Source organism: Odocoileus virginianus, chromosome 18 (genome assembly GCF_023699985.2).
Source record: "Odocoileus virginianus isolate 20LAN1187 ecotype Illinois chromosome 18, Ovbor_1.2, whole genome shotgun sequence".
Classification (NCBI taxonomy): domain Eukaryota; kingdom Metazoa; phylum Chordata; class Mammalia; order Artiodactyla; family Cervidae; genus Odocoileus; species Odocoileus virginianus.
Window position 1 is genome coordinate 52,744,792 of NC_069691.1, and position 23,301 is coordinate 52,768,092.

The 23,301-nt window shown below is 39.1% G+C and overlaps 2 protein-coding genes across 2 annotated transcripts in view; one reads left to right on the top strand and one right to left on the bottom strand.

Annotated features, from left to right (window-relative positions):
• Nucleotides 1–23,301, bottom strand: part of LOC110128796 (atherin-like) — a 216,898-nt gene that overhangs the window by 95,813 nt on the left and 97,784 nt on the right. The gene's annotated exons all lie outside the window — the stretch shown is intronic.
• On the top strand, nucleotides 757–3,185 carry LOC110128797 (kynurenine/alpha-aminoadipate aminotransferase, mitochondrial-like). Its single transcript, XM_020879781.2, has 3 exons — nucleotides 757–976; nucleotides 2,041–2,106; nucleotides 3,095–3,185. Exons 1-3 carry the CDS (start codon nucleotides 788–790, stop codon nucleotides 3,143–3,145), a joined length of 306 nt encoding a protein of 101 aa, XP_020735440.2. The 5' UTR covers nucleotides 757–787; the 3' UTR covers nucleotides 3,146–3,185.

Here is a 23,301-nt window from a genome sequence, read left to right on the forward strand (position 1 = left end):
TCTATCCATTTTTTGACTGGGTTGTTTCTGTTTTTGTTCTTTTGATATTGAATTGTGTGAGTTGTTTGTATAATTTGGAAATTCATCCCTTGTCAGATGCATTGTTCTAAATATTTTCTCCCAATCCATAGGCTGTGTTTCATTTTGAGGATGGTTTCCTTTCCTTCTTATTTACTAAGTCTCATGTTTTCTCTTTTGTTCATCCATAAACATAAAATATGAAAACACAAGTCTTTCACAAAACTCTGTCCATAAGTAAGGCTAGTACTTTCAACTTCAGCCTCTGTAGTCGGTACAGTATTGAAATACTTGCACACCCCTTGGGAAGTCACAATCCCTGATGCTCCTTGGCCCCCGACCCCTCTCCTGAGACCACCCTGAACCCCATACAGTGCAGAGCTAATGCTGGCATGGCAGGGGGTCTCCAGGACCCCACTCCACCCTGCTCTGTGTCTGTTGCTCCCACGCTACACCGCTTGTCCAATATTTTGAGTATCACCTCTGCTTATAACTATGTCATGTATTAGCATCACAGATGCTTTCTAAGATTGATTTCCTTTCTCAAAATCATTCCTTAATAAATACCTATTTTATGAGCCAGTTCTAATCATAATCATGAAGATAATGCAGTGTGGGCATAGAGCTGAGGGCAGGTTTGTGTTTGACGGTGTAAATGGTAACACTCTCCTTAGTGTAAGAACCCTCGGCCCTGATATTTTGTAATCAGGTCTCAATCGCGGACTTGCTTTTCTCTGTGTGTTGACAGCTGCAACCCCTGGGCTGCAACATGATTAATGTTTCCAGTGATGAGCACAGGATCATTCCAGACTCCCTCAGAGAAACACTTTCCAAATGGAAACCGGAAGATTCAAAGGACCCTGAGAAAAACACCCCCAAGTTTCTTTACACGGTCCCAAACTGCAACAACCCTGCTGGGAACTCCTTAACAGCTGAGCGCAAAAGGGAAATCTATGAGGTATTTTCATAGAAGGTGTTACATACTTGTGTTCTTGTTTCTTTCTGACTCTTTAGAAGAGTGCTCTCAAGTTCCTTCTCTTATTAGCCCCTTGCTCTCAATGAAGATGGTTTTTAATAAAACGAAGTCATCTATGCCAGTGTTGCCACAAATTTAAACACAAGAATTTACTACAGTCTGGTTGACTACAGTATGTTTCTTTCCCCTTAATTGATATTTTTATTGAAAAAGATGCTATTCTTGGTGGGATGTTACACTCACCTCTTACACCCTTCTCTTGCTTCTGTCCTCTCCTCGTCCCCCACCTCCAGCCCACACAGTGGCTCCTACCACCCACGTTACCCAAACCCACCATCTCCTCGGCCACACTCCCTCCCTGACCGGTGCGCCCCTCAGAGTTGCCCACCCCGACCCCCACACCAGCCCTTGGCATCCTTCCTCTCTAGCATGGACCTACAGTGCCTCCTCCAGCTGCTTCACCCCACATCGCAAACAGTATCAAAAGTCGTCCACCTGCTGCATGCAATGATGGAACCTGGGCCTCTGTGTAAGGCTAGGGTCTCCCACATCCTTCCTGCTGCAGCCACACAGCCTTCCTTCTGTCCCTTAAACAGCCATGCCTTCTAGAAACTTCTGTCCCTAAAACACACCAAGGATTTTCTGACTCCAGGGCCATTGCTCCCTGCTCTCTCAGTCTAAACATTTTCTCCCCCAGCATCTGCAAAACTGATCCTTCCGGTCAGCCTGAGCTCCCCTGGAGCTTCCCCAGCTCTCCTCTCAAACATCAGGCTCTTCAACCATCTGCTGGGCCCTCAGAACCTCCCACCTAATTCTCTTCTGGTCTATCTAGCTCCTCTATCTAGGAGCTCAGGTTCTGTCTTTACCACCAGAATGAAAGTTCTGTGAGGACAGAGCCTTCAGGGCTGTTCCTGTCCTCCTCCTAGGACAGCGGGGACTCAGTAGTAGCTGGGATGAATGAATGAGTACAAAGAACTCTGATTCCAAGTGATTTTCATCTTAGATAACTCTCAAGAAACAAATATGCTCCTTTAATCTTTTTATAGCTCGCAAGAAAATATGACTTCCTCATCATAGAAGATGATCCTTACTATTTCCTGCAGTTCAACAAGGTAAGTGATGGTGTGAACTCCACACACAATCTGATTCTAACCTGGCTCCTGGGTGTCTTCATCTCTGGAGCCTTGCTCTTTTTCCAGAAATTCCCTACTTTTATAATAGTGACTGGCCCTCTGTGCCAGGCATGTGGAGGAACATGTGAGTCAAGGTGAGGGTCGCCTTGACTCCATAGACATGGTACCAGGGATGTGGAGTGGGTGTCTCCTGGGGTGTCAGCCTCAGTCTCTCAGGGGTGGCTGATGGGCTGGAGGACTTGGGAGCTGTGTTCAGAGAGAAGGCAGAGGGCTGTCCTCAGTCAGTGATGTAACTGTGAGCAGAGGAGGGCGTTCCTAGCATCATGCTCCCTGCCTGCCATCCCTGTCACGTAGGGAAGGAACTCACCTGCACAACGAAGGACTTCTAGATCCTTCCCCACTGTCCATGTGCACCACTGTCCCCGAGCATTGTTCCCTAGGAGACAGCAGTAATGGTACAGACTCCAATGCCCGGTTCCTCAAAATCTAACACTAGAATTGCTCTCAGGGCTGCAGAGAACAGACACACGGATTCAGTCCCCACTACGAATCTACTGAAAAGAAACATAACTCTTGGCTTTTTGTCTATTTACCTGACTATCATGTCTGCCTGCCACCCACCCTAAACACAACCATGGCCCCCTTCCCTGTGGGCAGTTACTCTGAAATAAATGTGGAAGGTTCACCATTGCACGGTGACTATACGGCTCATCTTCATTTATACGTGTTTGTGTTTCTAGTTGTTCTAAGGGTCAGCATTCCCTTTCTAAACAGCCCTGCATACTGATGACCCTCTTCGTTGTGGTCTTTTCCAAACTAGTTTTCCTAGAATCCTTTCTGGAAAACTGTTCATCCTGGATCTCAAGCCTTGGGACAAGGAGGTCCTATGTGAAATTTCCCCACTCTCTGCACAAAGTAGGAAAACAGACTAACAGATATAAATACTGTATTTATCTTCCATTTCAAGCCCTGGGCACCGACATTTCTCTCCATGGACGTGGATGGGCGTGTCATCTGAGCTGACTCTTTCTCCAAAGTCCTGTCCTCGGGGTAAGGCCCTGGCTCTGCCTTCAGGCTGCAGATAAAGGTGACAGGGGCTGCCCCTCAGCATGGTTAGTGCAGACAGTTCTCACTTAAGATGCTTGTATATACTCACCTTGACACATCAGTTTCATTGTTACTATTAGTAACAGAGTTTTCTCCTAATCCATCCCTAGCAGTCAAATTAAGTTATAGGTGTGTGTGTGGGGTGGGGTGGGGGGGGCCGTCAGGTTTTTGGTTGCATGTATGAAAAAACACATTTAGAAATATATGGCCAGATATGATTCTATTTTAAGTGTACGATTAAATTTAAATGTGTATTTTAAATAAGAAGTAGTGTTACTAGAAGGTGTTAACTGTCTAGATTCCTTTGTCCCCAGGTTACAACACCCTTCCCCATGAAATCAGTAACATGATGTTACCTGATGTAGTGGGATTGGTAATATGCCTCTTCTGTCTCTGTGCAGGTTGAGAGTAGGGTTTATAACTGGTCCTAAGCCCTTGATTGAGAGAATTGTTTTACACATACAAGTGTCAACAATACACACCAGCACTTTTACTCAGGTAAGGGCAGCTTAGGAAACTGGAATGTTTAAAATCAGATCATAAAATGGATGCGGGCAAATAAGACAATGTGAAGGTGTCAGGGAGCGAAGCCACTGACTGCTTCTCTATTTCCCTATGGGCTGAATTAGAAGACCAGACACCACAGATGTTTGCTCCAAAAGGCAAAAGAGATTTAAATATACCTGAGCTGTTTCAAGGTGTAGAGCAAGCTCCTAGAGTCAGAGATCTTATTCATCTTGTGCCCTGGCATCTAGCACAGGAACCCCATAAAAACTCATCAGGACGGAAGAGGTTTGGTGAAGTAATACACCATTATTTCGAGAGGCCATGCAGGGCGGCAGTTATTGGATGGACCTGGGACTGGACGTTCTGACTTGAGTCCAGGATTTGTGACCAGCAATGATCATAGGAAATTTAACTTCACCTAATGCCTCAGTCTGTATATGAGTAGAGAGAAATAACGGCCTAATAAGGGTATTGCAAAGACCAACTTAGCTGAAATATATGGTACAGCAGTTTCTTGGGTATACCAAGGACCACATAAATATTTGTTATTTTCAATGTTATTGTTGTCACTGTTATTAAGCAACACTGTTATCAGTCACTGGCCCCATAAAGCTTGGTGCCGCTTATTGCATCTTCTTAGTGTGGTTTGTACATAATCAAGAGTGATTAGCTGTTACATTTGACAAAAAGTACATTTTAGACAATGAACCTTGTTACTGTCTCATGCCTTTTAGCTCATGGTATCACAACTTCTACATCAGTGGGGAGAAGAGGGCTTTCTGGCTCACGTCGACAGGTACTGTATTTTAGGTTCTAGTTTATATAGAAGTGGACTTCACTTGATTAATTTTCTGTTTTGAATTATTCCAAAATAATGGAAAAATCACAATGATACAAAGTTTACTGCCTGACAGGTCAAATATGCTCTATTCCCTCATCAAGTTTCAGCATTTTCATCAAGATACAAAATAGGTTCTTATAGGCTGGACTCCAGAGCCTTTTGGTTTCTGCAAGCAGTGTAGCAAACACATCTTTTTCATTGTTTTCTTCCTCTAGGGTTATTGATTTCTACCGGAAGCAGAGGGATGCATTACTGGCAGCAGCAGACAAGTGGTTAAGTGGTGAGTGGAACATACATCCTGTCCTGGGATGAGCAGTAGTCCTCGTATGAGTGAATGATACCACAGAGTATTGTTAATAACTCTGGGGAAGGAAACAGGGTCCAGGCTTATTCTGGTCAAGAAAATGTTACTCTAGGGCTTCCCTGGTGTGCAATGGTTAAGAATATGCCTTGCAATGCAGGGGACACCTGTTGAATCCCTGGTCTAGGAAGATCCCACATGCACCAGGTAACTAAGCCCAGGCACCACAACCATCAAACTGGCACTCTAGAGCGCATGCTCTGCAGCATGAGAAGCCCCCACAGTGAGAAGCCTGTGCACTGCAACTAGAATAGCCCCTGCTCACAAGCAGGGAAAGCCCACCCGCAGCAACAAAGATCCAACGCGAAAAAAAAAAAAAGAAAGAAAAAGACAAAGATCCAACGCAGTCAGAAATAAGTACTTTTTAAAAACAAAAATGGTACCCTATAAATAATGTCAGAAGTAACTGCCACAATTATAGCATTTCTACTATACCTGACGGCTGCACAGAATATGTGGTTTAAAGAAGAAAAGACCAATTAATCTAACAATCAACCAGCAATAACCTACTGAGAGCCAAATAATCTCTGAACTAAAAGGGTTTTCAAAATGTTGCTCCAGAGAGGTGAGGAATTGTGAAATCAGTAACATAACCCTTTCCTGACTCTATAAAAACAAAATACTACAATCCTTGGCAGGTTTTTCATTACAGATGATTTGCCTTTTAATCATTAACCTCATTTATCTACTATCTAATCTTTTCTATTGCTAATTTGATTTCAGGATGGTTTAGATTTAATTTTCTATTAAGGAAGAAAGTAAAATGAATTTCATGGCTTTAATTACACCACTAAAAATGACTTTGGCAAAAATAACAGTAAATACACAGTGAAGTGAACGTGGATCAGTCCGATTCTATGAGGCCCCATGGACTGTAGCCCCCCAGGCTCCTCTGTCCAGGGGACTCTCCAGGCAAGAATGCCGGAGCGGGTAGACATTGCCTTCTTCAGGGATCTTTCCAACCCAGGGACCAACCCAGGTCTTCTGCACTGCTGGTGGGCTCTGCAGGACAGAGTCCCTGGGAAGCCCAGTACAAGGTGTCAACTCCTTATTCCATCACACCTTCTTCCCCATGAAGTCCTGGTAACAATACAATTGGTACTTTTTTATAAGAGTACTGTTTTATCACACTGTAAGGTTGAAAAAAGGTTTTAATCAACAGCAAGTTCTTTTTTTAAAATGGCAATAATTAAAATCAAAATAATTTTCTTCCTTCTTGGTTTCTCTATCCTTATATTTAATGAAACACGAAGCCTACAAATGCACACAGATTCCTTAATTTTAAGTATTTAATTTTAAGTATTATTTTTATAACTAATTACATTCTGATAAAAAATTCATTACACTTCTGAACAACTACATAAATAATAAGATTTACTGAAACACTAGTAAGATTCTAGAAGGAGTTGAGGAATCCTCTCCTACAATTTGAAAGAGGCATGTGTGTCTTAGGGACAGCTCTAAAGAAGACAGATGGCCATGACACAGGAGTTCCTGCATGGCCCTAAAACCCACTAAAATCCTAAAAATACATGAGTTCCCTTTCTCCCTTTCAAAACTTCCCCTCACTTTTTGAAATAAAACTCGGAACATCCATTTTCAGGACTCATAAAAATATATTTTTAAAAATTCTGTCACTGAAGGAACTTTTTTAGAAATGCTAGTTTACAGTTACTGTCATTTGTCATTTAAGTGATATAATGGACATCATGAAAACTGGACTCAGAAAATATTTCTTCTCTTCTTTTCTTTGTAGGTTTGGCAGAATGGCATGTTCCTACTGCTGGAATGTTTCTGTGGGTGAAAATTAAGGGCATTCGTGATGTAAGAAAACTGATTGAAGAAAAAGCCGTTAAGAACAAGGTAAGACAGGAGGAAAAGCTAAACTTTTTCTGTAATTTCTTAATAAAAACTGTCAGATGTTTATCGTTGCCAACCAGCACAAGGCATAACACTTGCCTATCAGATGCGTTATCTCATTACTAAGGTCACAATGAACTTGGGTTACAGAGTCAGTCTCCTAACTGGGGAAACACAGTCATTCAGCTCAGCTACTGGTCAGCTTAGTGGCTAAGAGCACAGTTTTGGGAGCCACAGTCCTTGGGTGTGAACTCCAGCTCCAGCCCTTCATGATATGTGGTGTTGAGTGAGGTTTCCTCCTTGAGTCTCATCTGAAAAAAGGAGATAACAGGAATCTCTCCCTCTTAGGATTGCTATGATGAAATGAGTCAACATGGAGAAAACTCCTAGCCTAATGCCTGGCACATAGTAAATGCTTGATAAGTGTTAGCCATTAGTATTTAAAACAGAAGGGTTTTTTTCCTTATGAAAGTAAAGCATGCTCAGGGTGGCATTGTACTTCATTAAAGCATAATGTCACTTTTTAATTTTTATTTTATATTGAGGTATAGTTGATTTACAGTGCTGTGTTAGTTTCAGGCACACAGAAAATTGATTCAGCTATGCATATGCATATATTTATGCTTTTCAGATTCTTTTCCCATATAGGTTATTATAGGATACTGAGTCAGTTCCCTGTGCTATACAAGTATGTCCTTATTGATTATTTTACATATGGTAGTGTGCATATGTTAATTCCAAAACTCCTGATTTATCCTTTCTGCACACACCCCCAACATTTCCCCTTTGGTAAACTCTTCTAAATCTCTGAGTCTGTTTCTGTTTTGTAAATAAGTTCATATGTATCATATTTTTTAGATTCCACATACAGTTTAATCACATATTTGTTTTTCTCTGTGTGATTTCACTTAGTGTGATAATCTCCAGGTGTATCCACGCTGCAAATGGCATTATTATATTCATTTTTAGGGCTGAGTAATAGTGCCACAACTTCTTTATCCATTCCTCTGTTGATGGATATTTAGGTTGCTTCCACATCTTGACTACTGTCTATAGTGCTTCAGTGAAAAGAGAGGCGCATATAACTTTTTGAATTTTGGTTTTCTCCAGACATTTTCCCTGAAGTGGGACTGCTGAATCATACAGTAACTCTATTTTCAGTTTTTTAAGGAATCTAAATACTGTTCTCCATAGTGACTATACCAATTTACTTTCCCATCAACAGTGTAGGAGTGTCCTTTTTTCTCCACAGCCTCTCCACTATTTATTGTTAGTAAAATTTTTGATGATGGCCATTCTGAGCTGTGTGAGGTCATTCCTTATTGTAGTTCTGATTTTTCATTTCTCTAGTAATTAGTGATGTTAAGCATCTCTACATGTACTTTTTGGCCATTTGTATGTATTCTTTGCAGAAATGTCTATTTAGATCTTTATTCCTTTTTTTATTGGGTTGTTTGATCTTTCTGATACTGAATTCATGTGTTATTTATATATTTTGGAGATTAATCCCATCAGTCACATTGTTTGAAAATATTTTCCTTCATTCCATTGACTGACCTTTTGTTAATGGTTTCCTTTGCTGAATAAGCTTTTAAGTTTAATTAGGTCATATATGTTTATTTTGCTTTAATTTCCCTTACTGTAAGAGGTGAATCCAAAAAGATATTATTGAAATTTACATCAGAGAGTGTTCTGCCTGTTTTCCTCTCAGAGTTTTATAATTTCTAGTCTTACATTTAGGTCTTTAATAAATTCTGAGTTTATGTTTGTGTATAGTGTTACATAATGTCCTAATTTTGTTTCTTTATATGTATCTGTCTGGTTTTCCCAGTATCATTTATTGAGGAGACTGTCTTCTCTCCATTTTATAGCCTTGCCCCTTTTGTCATAGATTAATGGATCATAGGTGTATGGGTTTATTTCAGGGCTTTCCATACCATTCCATTCACCTATATTTCTGTTTTGTTTTGTTTTTTCCACCAGTACCACACTGTCTTGATTACTGTAGCTTTGCATTATTGTCTGAAGTCAGGGACCCTAAGTTCCTGACCTCCATTTTTCTTTCTCAGGATTGCTTTGGCTATTTGGAGTCTTCTGTGTTCCCATATATACCTTAAGATTTATTTACTCTATGTCTGCAAAAAAAAAAAAAATGCCATTGGCAATTTGATAGGTATTGCATTGAATTTGTAGATTGTCTTCAGTAGTATAGTCATTTCAACAATATTGATTCTTCTAATCCGAGATCATGGTGGTACATCTTTTCACCTGTTTGTGTCATCTTTGATTTCTTTCATTAGCATCTCATACTTTTGGAACACAGGTCTTCTGAGGCCTTGGTTAGGTATGTGCTATGCTGTGCTTAGTCTCCCAGTCACATCTGACTCTGCGCGGCCCCAAGGACGGCAGCCCGGCATGCACCGCCGTCCATGGGGCTTCTCTCAGCAAGAATACTGGAGTGATTTGCCATGCCCTCTTCCAGTAGTTAGGTATATTCCTATGTATTTTATTCTTTTTGATGAGATGGTAAATGTGATTATTCCTTAATTTCTCTTTCTGATCTTTCATTGTTAGGGTATACAAGTTAACAGATTTCTATGCATTAATTTTGTACCCTACAAGTTTACCAAATTCATTAATGAGCTCTAGTAGTTTTCTAGTAGCATCATTAGGATTTTTTATATATATCATGTCATCTGCAAGCAATTTTAGTTTTACTTTTTCCTTTCCAATTCGGATTCCTTTTATTTCTTTGACTTCAATTTAATTCATAATCTCAGTGTGTTCGTCCTTGGGTTTATCCTGTATGGGACTCTGCACTTTCTGGACTTGGGTGAATGTTTTCTTTCCCACATTAGGAAAATTTTCTGCTATTTTCTCTTCAAATGCTTTCTCAGACCCTTGCTCTCTCCCTTCTCCTTCTGGGATCCCTATAACACTAATGCTGGTGCAGTTAAAGTTGTCCCAGAGGTGTCAAACTGTCCTCATGTCTTCATTTTTTTTCTTTAATCTGTTCTGTGACAGTGATTTTCACTATCCTCTCTTCCAGCTCACTTATTCATTTTTCTGCCTCATTTATTCTATTGATCCTTCTAGTGTATTTTTCTTTTCAGTTATTGTATTGTTCAACTCACTTCTTTATGTCTTCTAGATCTTTGTTAAACATTCTTTGTATCTTCTTGTTCTGTACCTCTATTCTTTTTCTGAGATCTAGAATCATCTTTAGTATCATTCCTCTGAATTTTACGGGGATAGATTGCCTATCCCCACCTCACTTAGTTGTTCTGAGATTTCATCTTGTTCCTTCACCTGGAACATATTCCTCCCCCAACTCATTTTGTCTGACTTTCTGTGTTTGCAATTTTCATTCAGCAGGTTGCAGGGCTGTGTGCTCCTTTACTTCTGGTGTTAGCCCTCTGGCAGATGAGGCAGGTATAAGATACTTATCCAGGCTTCCTGGTGGGAGGGCATGTTTCCTGCCCACTAGCAGACAGGGCCATGTAAAGGGGTGTGCTTAGAGGTAGTTATGAGCTCAGGAAGATTTTAGGCAGTCTGTCTGCTGGCGGGTGGGGCTGTGTTTCCATCCTATTGGTTCTTTGACCTGAGGTGTCCCAGCACTGCAGCCACTGTTGGGTGGGGCCAGGTCTTGATGTCAAGGTGACAGCCTCCAGGACAGATCATGCCAATGAGCACTCCCCAGTACCACTGCCACCAGTGTCTTTGCCCCCGCATTAAGCCACAACTGCCTCCCACGCACCAACCCCCCAGTAGACCCACCAAGACATACAGATAGGTGTAGCCCGGGCTCCTGTGAAGTCACTGCTTTTACCCCTGCGTGCTAGTGCATATGAAGCCTTCTTTGTGCCATTCAAGGGTGGACTTTCTTATCCTTCAAACCTGTAGAACTCCTGCAATCAAGCCCGGCTGGCCTTCACAGACAAATGCTCTAGTGGAGCTCCTCCTACTGATGCTAAGGAGAATTTGGTGGGGGTCTCAGAACTCTCACTCCTGTGGGAGAACCTTTGAGCTGTAATTATTTTCCAGCTTGTGGGTCACCCACCTGGCAGGTTTGAGATTTGATTATCTCACAAATGAACAGCCCCCAGCATCTTGTTGTGGTTTCTTCTTTGACTTTGAATATGGAAATATCTTTTTTCGTGGGTTCCAGATCATTTTGTTGACGGTTGTTCAGCAGTTAGTTGTGATTTTTGTGTTTTCGTGAGAGAAAGTAAACTCAAGTCCTTTTACTCCACCGTGTTCTGTGTTACTTATGAATTTTTTTAAATAGTTCATAATTTTACCACCCATGTTTTTTGACCATTTACTGTACATTTTCTTGAAGAGCTTGTATATATCTAATTTTTTTTAATGAAATGAAATTATTTTTTTACTAAAGTATAGTTCATTGACAATATTACATTAGTTTCAGGTATACATCACAGTGATTCAATACTTCTAAAGATTATACTCAAGAAAGTTAATATAAAACATTAGCTTTATTCCCTACACTGTAAAATATATCCTTTTGTGTTATTTATTTATACATAATAGTTTGTACCTCTTAATCCTCTACTCCTATCCTGCCCCTCCTCCCATCCCTCTCACCACCGGTAACCACTAGTTTGTTTTCTATATCTATGACCTTATTTCTTTTTGTTATATTTATTCATTTCTGTTTTAGGTTCTGCATAGAAGTGATAACATATGGCATTTTTCTATCTCTGACTCATTTCACTAAGCATAATACTCTCCAATTCTGTCCATATTGTCACAAGTGGCAGGGTTTAATTCCCGTGTATGGCTGAATAGTATTCCATTATAGGCATATACCACAAATTCTATATTCTAAATATCCTAAATGGATATTTAGGTTGCTTCCATATATTGGCAATTGTAAATAATGCTCCTATAAATATAGGGGTGTGTGTATCTTTTAAAATTAATATTTACATGCTTTTATATATACCCAGGAATAGAATTTCAGGATCATAGTATAGTTCTTAGTATAGTTCTATTTTAGTTTTTTGAGAAATCTCATACAGGTTTCCATAATGGCTACTCCAGCTGAAATTCCTACCAATAGTATATGACAGTTCCCTTTTCTCCACATCCTCAACATTTTTTGTTTGTGGTCTTTTTGATGACAGCCATTCTGAGAGGTATGATATGATATTTCACTGTGCTTTGATTTGCATTTCCCTGATGACTGATGATGTTCAGCATCTTTTCATGTGCCTATTGGCAATCTGCATATCTTCTCTGGAAAAAGGCTATTTGGGTCTTCTGTTGTTTTTTAACAGGACTTTTTATTTGTTTGATATAGCTATACATTTATTTTACATGATTAAAATTACATAGAAAGCTTTTCATCCAGCTTTTTTCACTTAGTCTGCAAGGACTTCTGCACATTTTGTACTTAAACCATAAGTCTATTGAGATTTCATTAGGGGCATTGATAAAGCTGAAAAACCTAAATAATTTTTTGTGCAGCTTCCCAATTTATCAAATAAATCATCCTTTCAACATTAATTTCTTTAACATACCCCTCAGTCTTATGTAACCACTAAGATCTGTTTCTAGTATCATGTTTGTCTTGAGGTACTAAGTACAAAAGAAAAACCATGTTGATGCTAGCAAAGTACTATGCTAGAACATAAGAGACAAGGCAGGCTAGCAGTCAGAATAGGAAAATGGCTGTCTGGAAGCGAGAGCAAATCCACTCTCCTGGGAAAGTCACTCACCCTCTCTAACCATCATCCTTGAGTGCAGGACTCATGCTTTATGAATTCTTATAATGCTAATGGCAGCACATAGTAATTGCTTAATAAATACTTAAATGACTTAAAGAATTGCATTTTAGTTTAATAAGTCATTTTGGAGCTCTCACAGGAGAAGATGAGTGCATGCCCTTCTACTCTGCCATCTCACTGTATCAAATTGAAGAAAGTAGAGAAAATCACTAGACCATTCAGGTATAAGCTAAATCAAATCCCTTACAATTATGCAGTAGAAGTGACAAATAGATTCAAGGGATTAGATCTGATAGATAGAATGCCGGAAAAACTATGGATGGTGGTGCATGACATTGTACAGGAGGCAGTGATCAACAGCATCCCAAGAAAAACAAATGCAAAAAGGCAAAATGATTGTCTGAGGAGGCCTTACAAATAGCTGAGAAATGAAGAGAAGCTAAAGGCAAAGGAGAAAAGGAAAGATATACCCATCTGAATGCAGAGTTCCAAAGAACAGCAAGAAGAGATAAGAAAGCCTTCCTCGGTGATCAATGCAAGAAATAGAGGAAAACAGTAGAATGGGAAAGACTAGAGATCTCTTCAAGAAAACTAGAGATAACAAAGGAACATTTTATGCAAAGATGGGCACAATAAAGGACAGAAATGGTTTGGACCTAACAAAAGCAGAAGATATTAAGAAGAGGTGGCAAGAATACACAGAAAAACTATACAAAAAAGATCTTCATGACCCAGATAATTATGAAGGTGTGATCACTCACCTAGAGCCAGACATCCTGGAAGGTGAAGTCAAGTGGGCCTTAGGAAGTATCACTACAAACAAAGCTAGTGGAGGTGATGGAATTCCAGTTGAGCTATTTCAAACCCGAAAAGATGATGCTGTGAAAGTTCTGCACTCAGTATCCCAACAAATATGGAAAATTCAGTAGTGGCCACAGGACTGGAAAAGGTCAGTTTTCATTCCAATCCCAAAGAAAGGCAATCACAAAGAATATTCAAACTACTGCACAATTGCCCTTATCTCACAGACTAGCAAAGTAATGCTCAAAATTCTCCAAGTCAGGCTTCAATAGTATGTGAACCATGAACTTCCAGATGTTCAAGCTGGATTTAGAAAAGGCAGAGGAACCAGAGATAAAATTGCCAACATCCATGGGATCACTGAAAAAAGCAAGAGAGTTCCAGAAAAACATCTATTTCTGCTTTATTGACTACGCAAAAGCCTTTGACTGCGTGGATCACAGCAAACTGTGGAAAATTCTTAAAGAATGGGAATACCAGACCACCTTACCTGTCTCCTGAGAAATCTGTATGCAGGTGAAGAAGCAACAGTTACAACTGGACATGGAACAGACTAGTTTCAAATTGGGAAAGGAGTACGTCAAGGCTATACATTGTCACCCTACTCATTTAACTTATATGCAGAGTACATCATGCAAAATGCTGAGCTGGATGAAGCACAAGCTGGAATCAAGATTGCTTGGAGAAATATCAGTAACCTCAGATATGCAGATGACACCACCCTTATGGCAGAAAGTGAAGAAGAACTAAAGAGCCTCTTGATGAAAGTGAAAGAGGAGAGTGAAAAAGTTGGCTGAAAACTCAACATTCAGAAAACTAAGATCATGGCATCTGGTGCCATCACTTCATGGCAAATAGATGGGGAAACAGTGGCAACAATGACAGACTTTATTTGGGGGGACTCCAAAATCACTGAAGACGGTGATTGCAGCCATGAAATTAAAGATGCTTGGTCCTTGGAAGAAAAGTTATGACAAACCTAAACAGCATATTAAAAAGCAGAGACATTACTTTGCCAACAAAGGTCCATCTAATAAAGCTACGGTTTTTCCAGTAGTCATACATCGATGTGAGAGTTGGACTATAAAGAAAAACGAGCACAGAAGAATTGATGCTTTTGAACTGCGATGTTGGAGAAGACTCTTGAGAGTCCCTTGAACTGCAAGGAGATCAAACCAGTCAATCCTCAAGGAAATCAGTGTTGAATATTCTTTGGAAGGAGTGATGCTGAAGCTGAAGCTCCAATACTTTGGCCACCTGATGTGAAGAACTGACTGAATGGAAAAGACCCTGATGCTGGGAAAGACTGAAGGCAGGAGGAGAAAAAAGGATGACAGAGGATGAGATGGTTGGATAGCATCACTGACTCAATGAACATAAGTTTTAGCAAGCTCTGGGAGCTGGTGATGGACAGGGAAGCCCTGTGTGCTGCAGTCCATGGGGTCGCAAAGAGTCAGACACGACTGAGAAACTGAACTTATAATAAGTCAGTTTTATTACATTTAGTTTGCTTTCTTATCAATGCCATTATCATCCAGAATATTTGATAGGTGGCTATTTCTGTGTATCCCTGAACTAAGATCTAAGGATAAAGACTTCCTATTTTATAGTAGTTTTTTTCAGTCCCCTTCACTTATTCCATATACCCTGTGGCATGTACTTTGACTTTTCTAAATAATCTGCAACTTTATCACTTCTGCCTTAGACCAGATTTGGGTCATCATTCAAGGAGGTTATTACCACTTCTTCCTTCTCTACAGAAACTTGCTTCTGGCACATCCCAAAACTATTCCATGATATTGGGAGAAATTACGTTTTCATTGTTAATGAGGACAAAAAACTCATCTTCCACCTTAAAATCTTCTTCTCCAAATCATTTCATTCCCAGTTCATCAAACTTCAGTGACCTGACCAGAGCCCAGATTTATAACAAGTAATAACAACAGTTACTTGAAGTTTGAATATCATTTTACTAGACAACAATATTAAAGACTTAACACAAGCCAAGTTTATTTCTATCTCCAGCACAATTTTCAGAGGCATGGTCTACAGGCTCTTCTGCTCCCTCCTTGAGTCAGAGACCTGGGCTCCTGCCACCATCTTGCACAGCATTTCAATGCATGGACCACAATGATCACAGCATGCAGAGGGCATGGGGGGGGGGGGGGTCACATGGGGAGATGTTCACAGGCCAGGCCAAGAAGTAGCACCAGGACTTCCCCTCCCTGGTTGGGATTCAATCACTTGGCCATGAGCATCTAGAAAGAGGCTGGGAACCGTGTGTTTTCATGCCTAGGAAGCAAAGGACACTTGAGTTGGGGCAGCAAGCTGGCAGCCACAGAAGTCGCCAAAAGGAGAAAGTGTCCCAGAGTTTTGACAGAATTACTTACCACTTTATTCCGCTAGTCTAAGCACTGTTTCCACCTCTCTGAGTGACCCGTTTTCTTCACATCTTCAGGCCTCTACATTCTGTACCTTCTCCCCAAAGGACGCTTTCCTTACATTTTGTTCGGTCAGTACCTACTTATCTTTGAAGTCCCAACTTAAAGGTCACTTCCAAACTTGATATTGCATAAAGGATATTTCATTGTTAGAATTTATTTTACTTTTCAAGTTACATTAAGTGGTTACTACATTTATTACAATTTCTGTTGCCTGTAGAATCTGTCCTTGGTCCATTAAAGCTAAAATTTAGTGTTTTCATCTGTCTCTGCGCATTACTCTGTGCGTTATTCCAGTATACAGAGAAGAGGCAGGATTGTCATATTTATCCTGAATACTTCTCTGTTTCTGTACTTTTAGTTTTGTTTAGTGTATGACATGCAGAATTTTTATGTAAATTGTTTTTTTCTTGAAATTTCTTTCATTGCTTTTAAACTCAGAAAAGTCCTCCGACACTCTGAGATTAGATTTACCTCTATTTGTACTTTTCCTTTAATCACCTATTCTCCAAAACTCTCTCAGATATTCATGCTTCCAGGACATGGTTTCTACATTGATAGTTCAGCTCCTTGCCCCTACTTCAGAGCATCCTTCTCTTCAGCTTCTCCAGAAGAGATGGACGTGGTGAGTTATCAATTTATTTTGTGTGTTCATTTTGTGAGTTATGACATTATTTGATGTCTCCTTTGGTTTCTGAAAAATGGGAATAATTGGAAAATTATGAAGTATAACTCAAAGAAATTGCCAGACTTCTATGGAAATGTGATGAGACCAACTTGGAGTTGAATTTTATTGATTCTGTTCACAGATTTCATACCTAACTCAACAGTGTTGACAGATCATCAACATGTTATAAAGAGAAACTCTTTCCCTCCTTCATGGAATTAACATGAGTCAGAGTACAAATTCATGAAGTCATCGGACTCTTTCTCTGAAGGAAAAATATCAGCAAGGGTCAAATAGACTAATAGTGATGATTAGAGTTAACTAATTGATTAATCAAAAAGTCCAGCTTTAATCAAGATAATATGAAGAAAGAAGCAAGTCCCTAACTACCCCCACGTCAGGAACTCACAGCAGCCATACACTGAGATCCAGTAACTGCAAGACGAGTGTGTACTTATCCTGGGACATGGGGGCTCTGAGTGCGTTCTTGATTTACTTGCTTCCTCATATCATTAAATATGCTTTTCATGAGTTATATATGAGTAGAGTTGGACAACTGAAACTATATGTAAGGCATATGCAGATGAGACAATATTTGAAAAAATAAAATAATTGGTGTTCTGGGAGAAAATGATGATCTTGAGGGTAAAAAAATTTCTTTTTAATGTCTAGGATTCTGACATGTTTCCATATATTAGTGGACATGATAGCATACAACCCAGATAAACCTGAGGTTAACCCTGAGTTTTCATTATCTGATCTCAACATAAGATGGGACTCCTTTTTTAAAATTTTAACATTATGGCAGAATTGTCCTAAAGCCTCTTGAAAGTGAAAGTTGCTCAGTCGTGTCCAACTCTTTGTGACCCCATGGACTATGTAGTCCATGGAATTCTCCAGGCCAGAATATTGGAGGGGGTAGCCTTCTGCTTCTCCAGGGAATCTTCCCAACCCAGGGGTGGAATCCAGGTCTCCTTCATTGCAGGTGGATTCTTTACCAGTCGAGCCACAAGGGAAGCCCAAAAAGCATGTTAATTTCATTAATTCTTCTCTCTGTCTTATTCTAGGCCTTTCAGAGATTAGCTCAACTTATAGAAGAACCTCTATGAAGAAATCAAACTCTTTGTAGCACTCATGGATTTCAGATAAATTTCATTGTTTTAACAAGAAGAAATGATCATTGGTGTAAGACTTACAGATTGAGTTTCAACAATATGTCACATTTGTAATAATTTAACTGCACAACTTTTCAAGTGCCCTTGAAACCATCAGATTGCCAAAATATATTTATAATCATTTTGATAAATTTTCAACCCCCCAAAATGTTATCCTCATCATGGATTTTATTGTAAAGAACTCTATAGTCGCTTCCTGCCTTTTCATACTTGGTATAGTAAAATGCCAGGCTGGATGAAGCACAAGCTGGAATCAAGATTGCCGGGAGACATATCAATAGCCTCAGATAGGCAGATGACACCACCCTTTTGGCAAAAAGTGAAGAGGAATTAAAGAGCCTCTTGATGAAAGTGGAAGAGGAGAGCGAAAAAAACTGGCTTAAAACTCAGCATTCAAAAAACTAAGATCACGGCATCCAGTCCCATCGCTTCATGGCAAACAGATGGGAAAACAGTGGAAACAGTGACAGTCTTTATTCTCTTGGGCTCCAAAATCACTGCAGATCGTGACTGCAGCCATGAAATTAAAAGACGTTTGCTCCTCGGAAGAAAAGTTATGACAAACCTAGACAGCATACAAAAAACCAGACATTACTTTGCCAACAAAGGTCTGTCTAGTCAAAGCCATGGTAGTGGACTATAAAGAAAGCTGAGTGCCAAAGAATTGATGCTCCTGAACTGTGGTATTGGAGAAGACTGTTGAGAGTCCCTTGGACTGTGAGGAGATCAAACCAGTCCATCCTTAAGGAAATCAGTCCTGAATATTCATTGGAAGGACTGATGCTGAATTGGAACTCCAATACTTTTGGCCGCCTGATGAGAAGAGCTGACTCGTTTGAAAAGACCCTGATGCTGGGAAAGATTGAAGGCAGGAGAAGGGGACTACAGAGGATGAGATGGTTGGATGGCATCACCAACTCAATGGACATAAGTTTGAGCAAGCTCTGGGAGTTAGTGATGGACAGGGAAGCCCTGCATGCTGCAGTCCATGGGGTCGCAAAAAGTTGGATAAAACTCAGCAACTGAACTGAACTGATAGTCGCTTTATAATTTCCCATTAATTTTCTTTGAAACTAATGTTTCACAGTAAATTATTTGTAAGAATATAATCAAATTCAAAATGGTATATCATGTAAACTCTATTTTAATTAAATTTAATAAAATTTAATTTAATGCAAAAGTTGTTAGAATTTGACCATTCGGGATAATTCTCAGTAAGAGAATAACAGATGATATGCTATGGCACAGGAATCTCTTTAAAATAAAATTCTAAAACTAAACATACCTAAAGGTCTGCTTGCTAATTCTAAATGAGGAGGAGAGATCCAGGACATAGAAAAATGTACTAAATTGTATTTTTATGATACTACACAACTTCAAAAATGTATTCATATCAGTTACATGATTTCTGGCTACTACACTCCTTTCAGGTACTTAGAATATACTTTTTAAAGATTTTCTTTCTCACCTTTAAGATCTTTATTTTCCTCATCTGATTATTAATTATATGCTGATCTAAAATTTTTCAAACAATCCAGGACGAATAAGCAATAAAGTTAAAGCTGCTGGCTGTCTCAGCCTCAGCATTCATCATCCATCCTTTTAGATGTTTCTGTGCATGTACACATAATGTACAAGAATAGGATGTCATTAGGACAGTATCAGAAATACCCTGTATCTGTTTTCTGTTGTTGTAGAAAACTTTACCTGAGTTCCATGATCTAGTCCTTGTAAAGTTATCAGGTTCTTTGAGGAATTAGGACACTTAATGTCACTGTTATTCCCACCTTCCTTATGTATATAAACATCTCCATCATGGCTATTATTTTCCTAGCATCTGAATGAGCTGGAGCATTGAGCCCTGGTGAGAATCACTATGGTTATTTCAAGCTGACCTAAAATTAAGAGTTGTCAGGAGCTTCAGAGAGCCCCAGGCAAGATAAACCCAGGGAGGAACTCACTGAGAGGCACAGTACTCAAATTGACAAAAATTAAAGAAAAAATATTAAAAGTAAAAAGGGAAAAGGCAATAAATAGTGTGCAAGGGAATCCCCATAAAGTTATCAGCTGGTTTCTCAGCAGAAATTGTGCAGGTCAGAGGGACAATGATATATTTAAAGTGATGAAAGGGAAGGACTTACAACTGAGAATACTATACCCAGCAAGGCTCTCATACAGATTCCAAAGAGAAATGAAAAGCTTTACAGATAAGTAAAACCTCAGAGAATTCAGCACCACCAGACCAACTTTACCATCTGAGCCACCAGGGAATTCTTGGTGGCTCAGACGGTAAAGAATCTGCCTGCAATACAGGAGACCCAGGGTCAGGAAGATCTCTGGGAGAAAAGAATGGTTACCCACTTCAGTATTCTTGCCTGGAGAATTCCATGAACAGAGGAGACTGGTGGGCTACAGTCCCTCTGGTCACAGAGTCAGACACAACTGAGCAACTAACACCTTTTTTTCACTTTCAGACCAGCTTTGCAACAAATGCTAAAGGAACTGCTCTAGGTGGAAAAGAAAAGACCATAACTAAAAACAAAGAAATTATGAATGGAAAAGCTCACCAGTAAAGGCAAACATACAGTAAATGCTTCTCACCAGCAGTCGTGAGAAGAGTACAGCATAGACATAGGATACTGGAAATACCTTTGAAATTAAAAGATCAGTAACTTAAAACGATCATGTATATAGATGCTATGTCAAAACCTCATGATAACCACAAACCAAAAATCTAAAATAGATACACACAAAAAAGATAAAGGAATCTAAACACAATACCAAAGTTAGTCATCAAATCACAAGAGAACAAAAGAAGAAGGGAAGAAAAAAGATCTACAAAAACAAACCCCAATTAATTAATTAAATGGCAACAAGAACATATATACTGAAAATTATCTTAAGCCTAAATGAATTAAATGCTCCAAACAAAAGCACAAACTGGCTGAATGGATACAAAAACAAATAGAAACCCACTTCAGATCGAGGGACACACACAGACTGAAAGTGAGGAGATGGGAAAATGCATCCTATGCAAATGGAAATCAAAAGAAAACTGGAGTAGCAATATTCACATCAGACAAAAGAGACTTTAAAATAGAGACTGTTACAAGAGACAAGGAAGGACAGTGCAGTATGATCAAGAGATCAATCCAAGAAGAAGAAATAACAATTGTAAATATATACGCAACCAACCTAGGAGTACCTCAATATATAAGGCAAACAGAACAGTTGTCACTCTGCAGGGTTTCCTTCTGATTTAAATTTAAATATTGACTTGTCAATTATGAGTCCCTCCTCTGGTCCCATGTAAAAAAGTCTTTAATGCTTCCCTATAGATCACTGAAACTGAAAGTTAGTTCTTTGAAAAGATAAACAAAATTGATAAACCACTAGACACACTCACCACGAAAAAAAAGGAGAGGACTCAAATCAATAAAATTGGAACTGAAAAAGGAGAAGTTGCAACGGACACCACAGAAATACTAAGGATCATGAGAGACTACTACAAGCAACTACAATATACACCAATAAAATGAACAGCCTAGAAGAAATGGACAAATTCTTAAGAAGGTACCAAGACTGAACCAGGAGGAAAGAAAAAATATGAATAGACCAATTACATGTATTGAAATTAAATCAGAAATTTAAAAGCTCACAACAAGCCAAAGTCCAGGACCAGATAGCCTCACAGGTGAATTCTATTAAACATTTACAGAAGCGTTAACACCCATCCTTCTGAAACTTTTCAAAAAATTGCAGAGGAAGGAAACTTCTGAATTCATTTTATGAGGCAACCATCACTCTGATACCAAATCAGACAAGATATCACAAAAATAGAAAATCACAGGCCGATATCACTGATGAACACAAATGCAAGAAATCCTCAACAAAATACTATCAAAGCAACTCAAAAAAAAACATTAAAAAGATCACACACCATGATCAAGGGGATTTATCCCAGGGAAGTTAGGATTTTTCAATATTAAGAAAATAATCAATGTGATATACCATGTTAACAAATTAAAGATGGCTTTTATTTTTAATTTGGATCATCTCAATAGATGCAGAAAAATCTTTTGATAAAATTCAACATCCATTTATGATTTTTAAAAGCTCTTCAGGAAGTGGGCATAAAAGGACCATATGGTGGTTCCCTTATGGTTCAGATGGTAAAGAATCTGCCTGCAATGCAGAAGACCTGGGTTCAGTCCCTGGGTCGGGAAGATCCCCTGGAGAAGGAAATGGCCACCCACTGCAGTATTCTTGCCTGGAGAATCCCATAGACAAAGAAGCCTGGTGGCCTACAGTCCATAGGATCACAAAGTGTCAGACATGACTGAGAAATTATCATTCACTTACTTTGATGTCAACATAATAAGGCCATATATAACAACCCACAGTGCATATTGTACTCAACTGTGAAAAGCTGAAAGCATTTCCTCTAAGTAAAACTGTCACTGTTTGCAGACTACACAGTGTAGTACACAGAAAATCTTAAAAATGCTACCAGGAAACTTCTGGGGTTCATTGGTGGACTCCATAAGCTTGCAGGATACAAAATTAATATATAGAAATCTGTAGCATTTCTATACACAAACAAAAGAAAATATCAGAACAGAAATTAAGGAAACAATCCCATTCACTATAGCAAAATAATGATGATGATAAAAAAAAAATACCTGTGACTAAACTTACCTTAGAAGGCAAAGACCTATACTCTGAAAACTATAAGATTTGATAAAAGATATACTGAAAATATAGATGACACAAACAGATGGAAAGATACACTGTGTTGTTGGACTAGAAGTATCAGTATTATTCAAATAACCATATTATCCAAGGCAATCTACAGATTCAATGCAATACCCATCGAAGGCATTTTTCATAGAACTAGAACACATAATTTTAAATTTTTTATGGAAATACCAAAGATCTCCAATAGCCAAAACAATCTTGAGAAAGAGGAATGGAGTTGGAGGAACCATGCTTCTTGTCTTCAGCCTATATTACAAAGCTACAGTCATCAGAACAACAGAGTACTGGCAGAAACTGAGACATCAGATCACCGGGACAAGATAGAAAGTGCAGAAATAAACTCAAAACCTGTGGTCACCTAGTCTACGACAAAGGGGGCAAGAATACCCAATGGCAAAAGACAGTCTCCTCAACAGGTGGCATTGGGACAACTGGATGGCTTCACATAAGAGAACAAAGTCAGAACATTCTCTAATACCATAAACAAAAATAAACTGAAGATGGCTTATAGACCTATATGCAAGAATGGATACTATAAAACTCCAAGCGGAAAACACAGGTAGAACATTCTTGACATAAGTGGCAGCAATATCTTTTTGGATCCATCTTCTAGAGTAAATGGAAATAAAAACAAAACTAAACAAATAGGACCTAATTAAACTTACAAGCTTTTGCACAGCAAAGGAAACCATAAGTAAAATGAGAAGGTAACTTAGGGAACTGGAGAAAATATTTTAAAAGATGCTCCTGACAAAAGATGAATTTCCAAAATATTCAAAGAGCTCATATAGCTTAATATCAAACAAAACCCAAAAATTCAATCAAAAATGGAGAGAAGACTTAAATAGACATTTCTGCAAAGAAGAGATACAGATTACAAACAGGCACATTAAAAGATGCTCAATA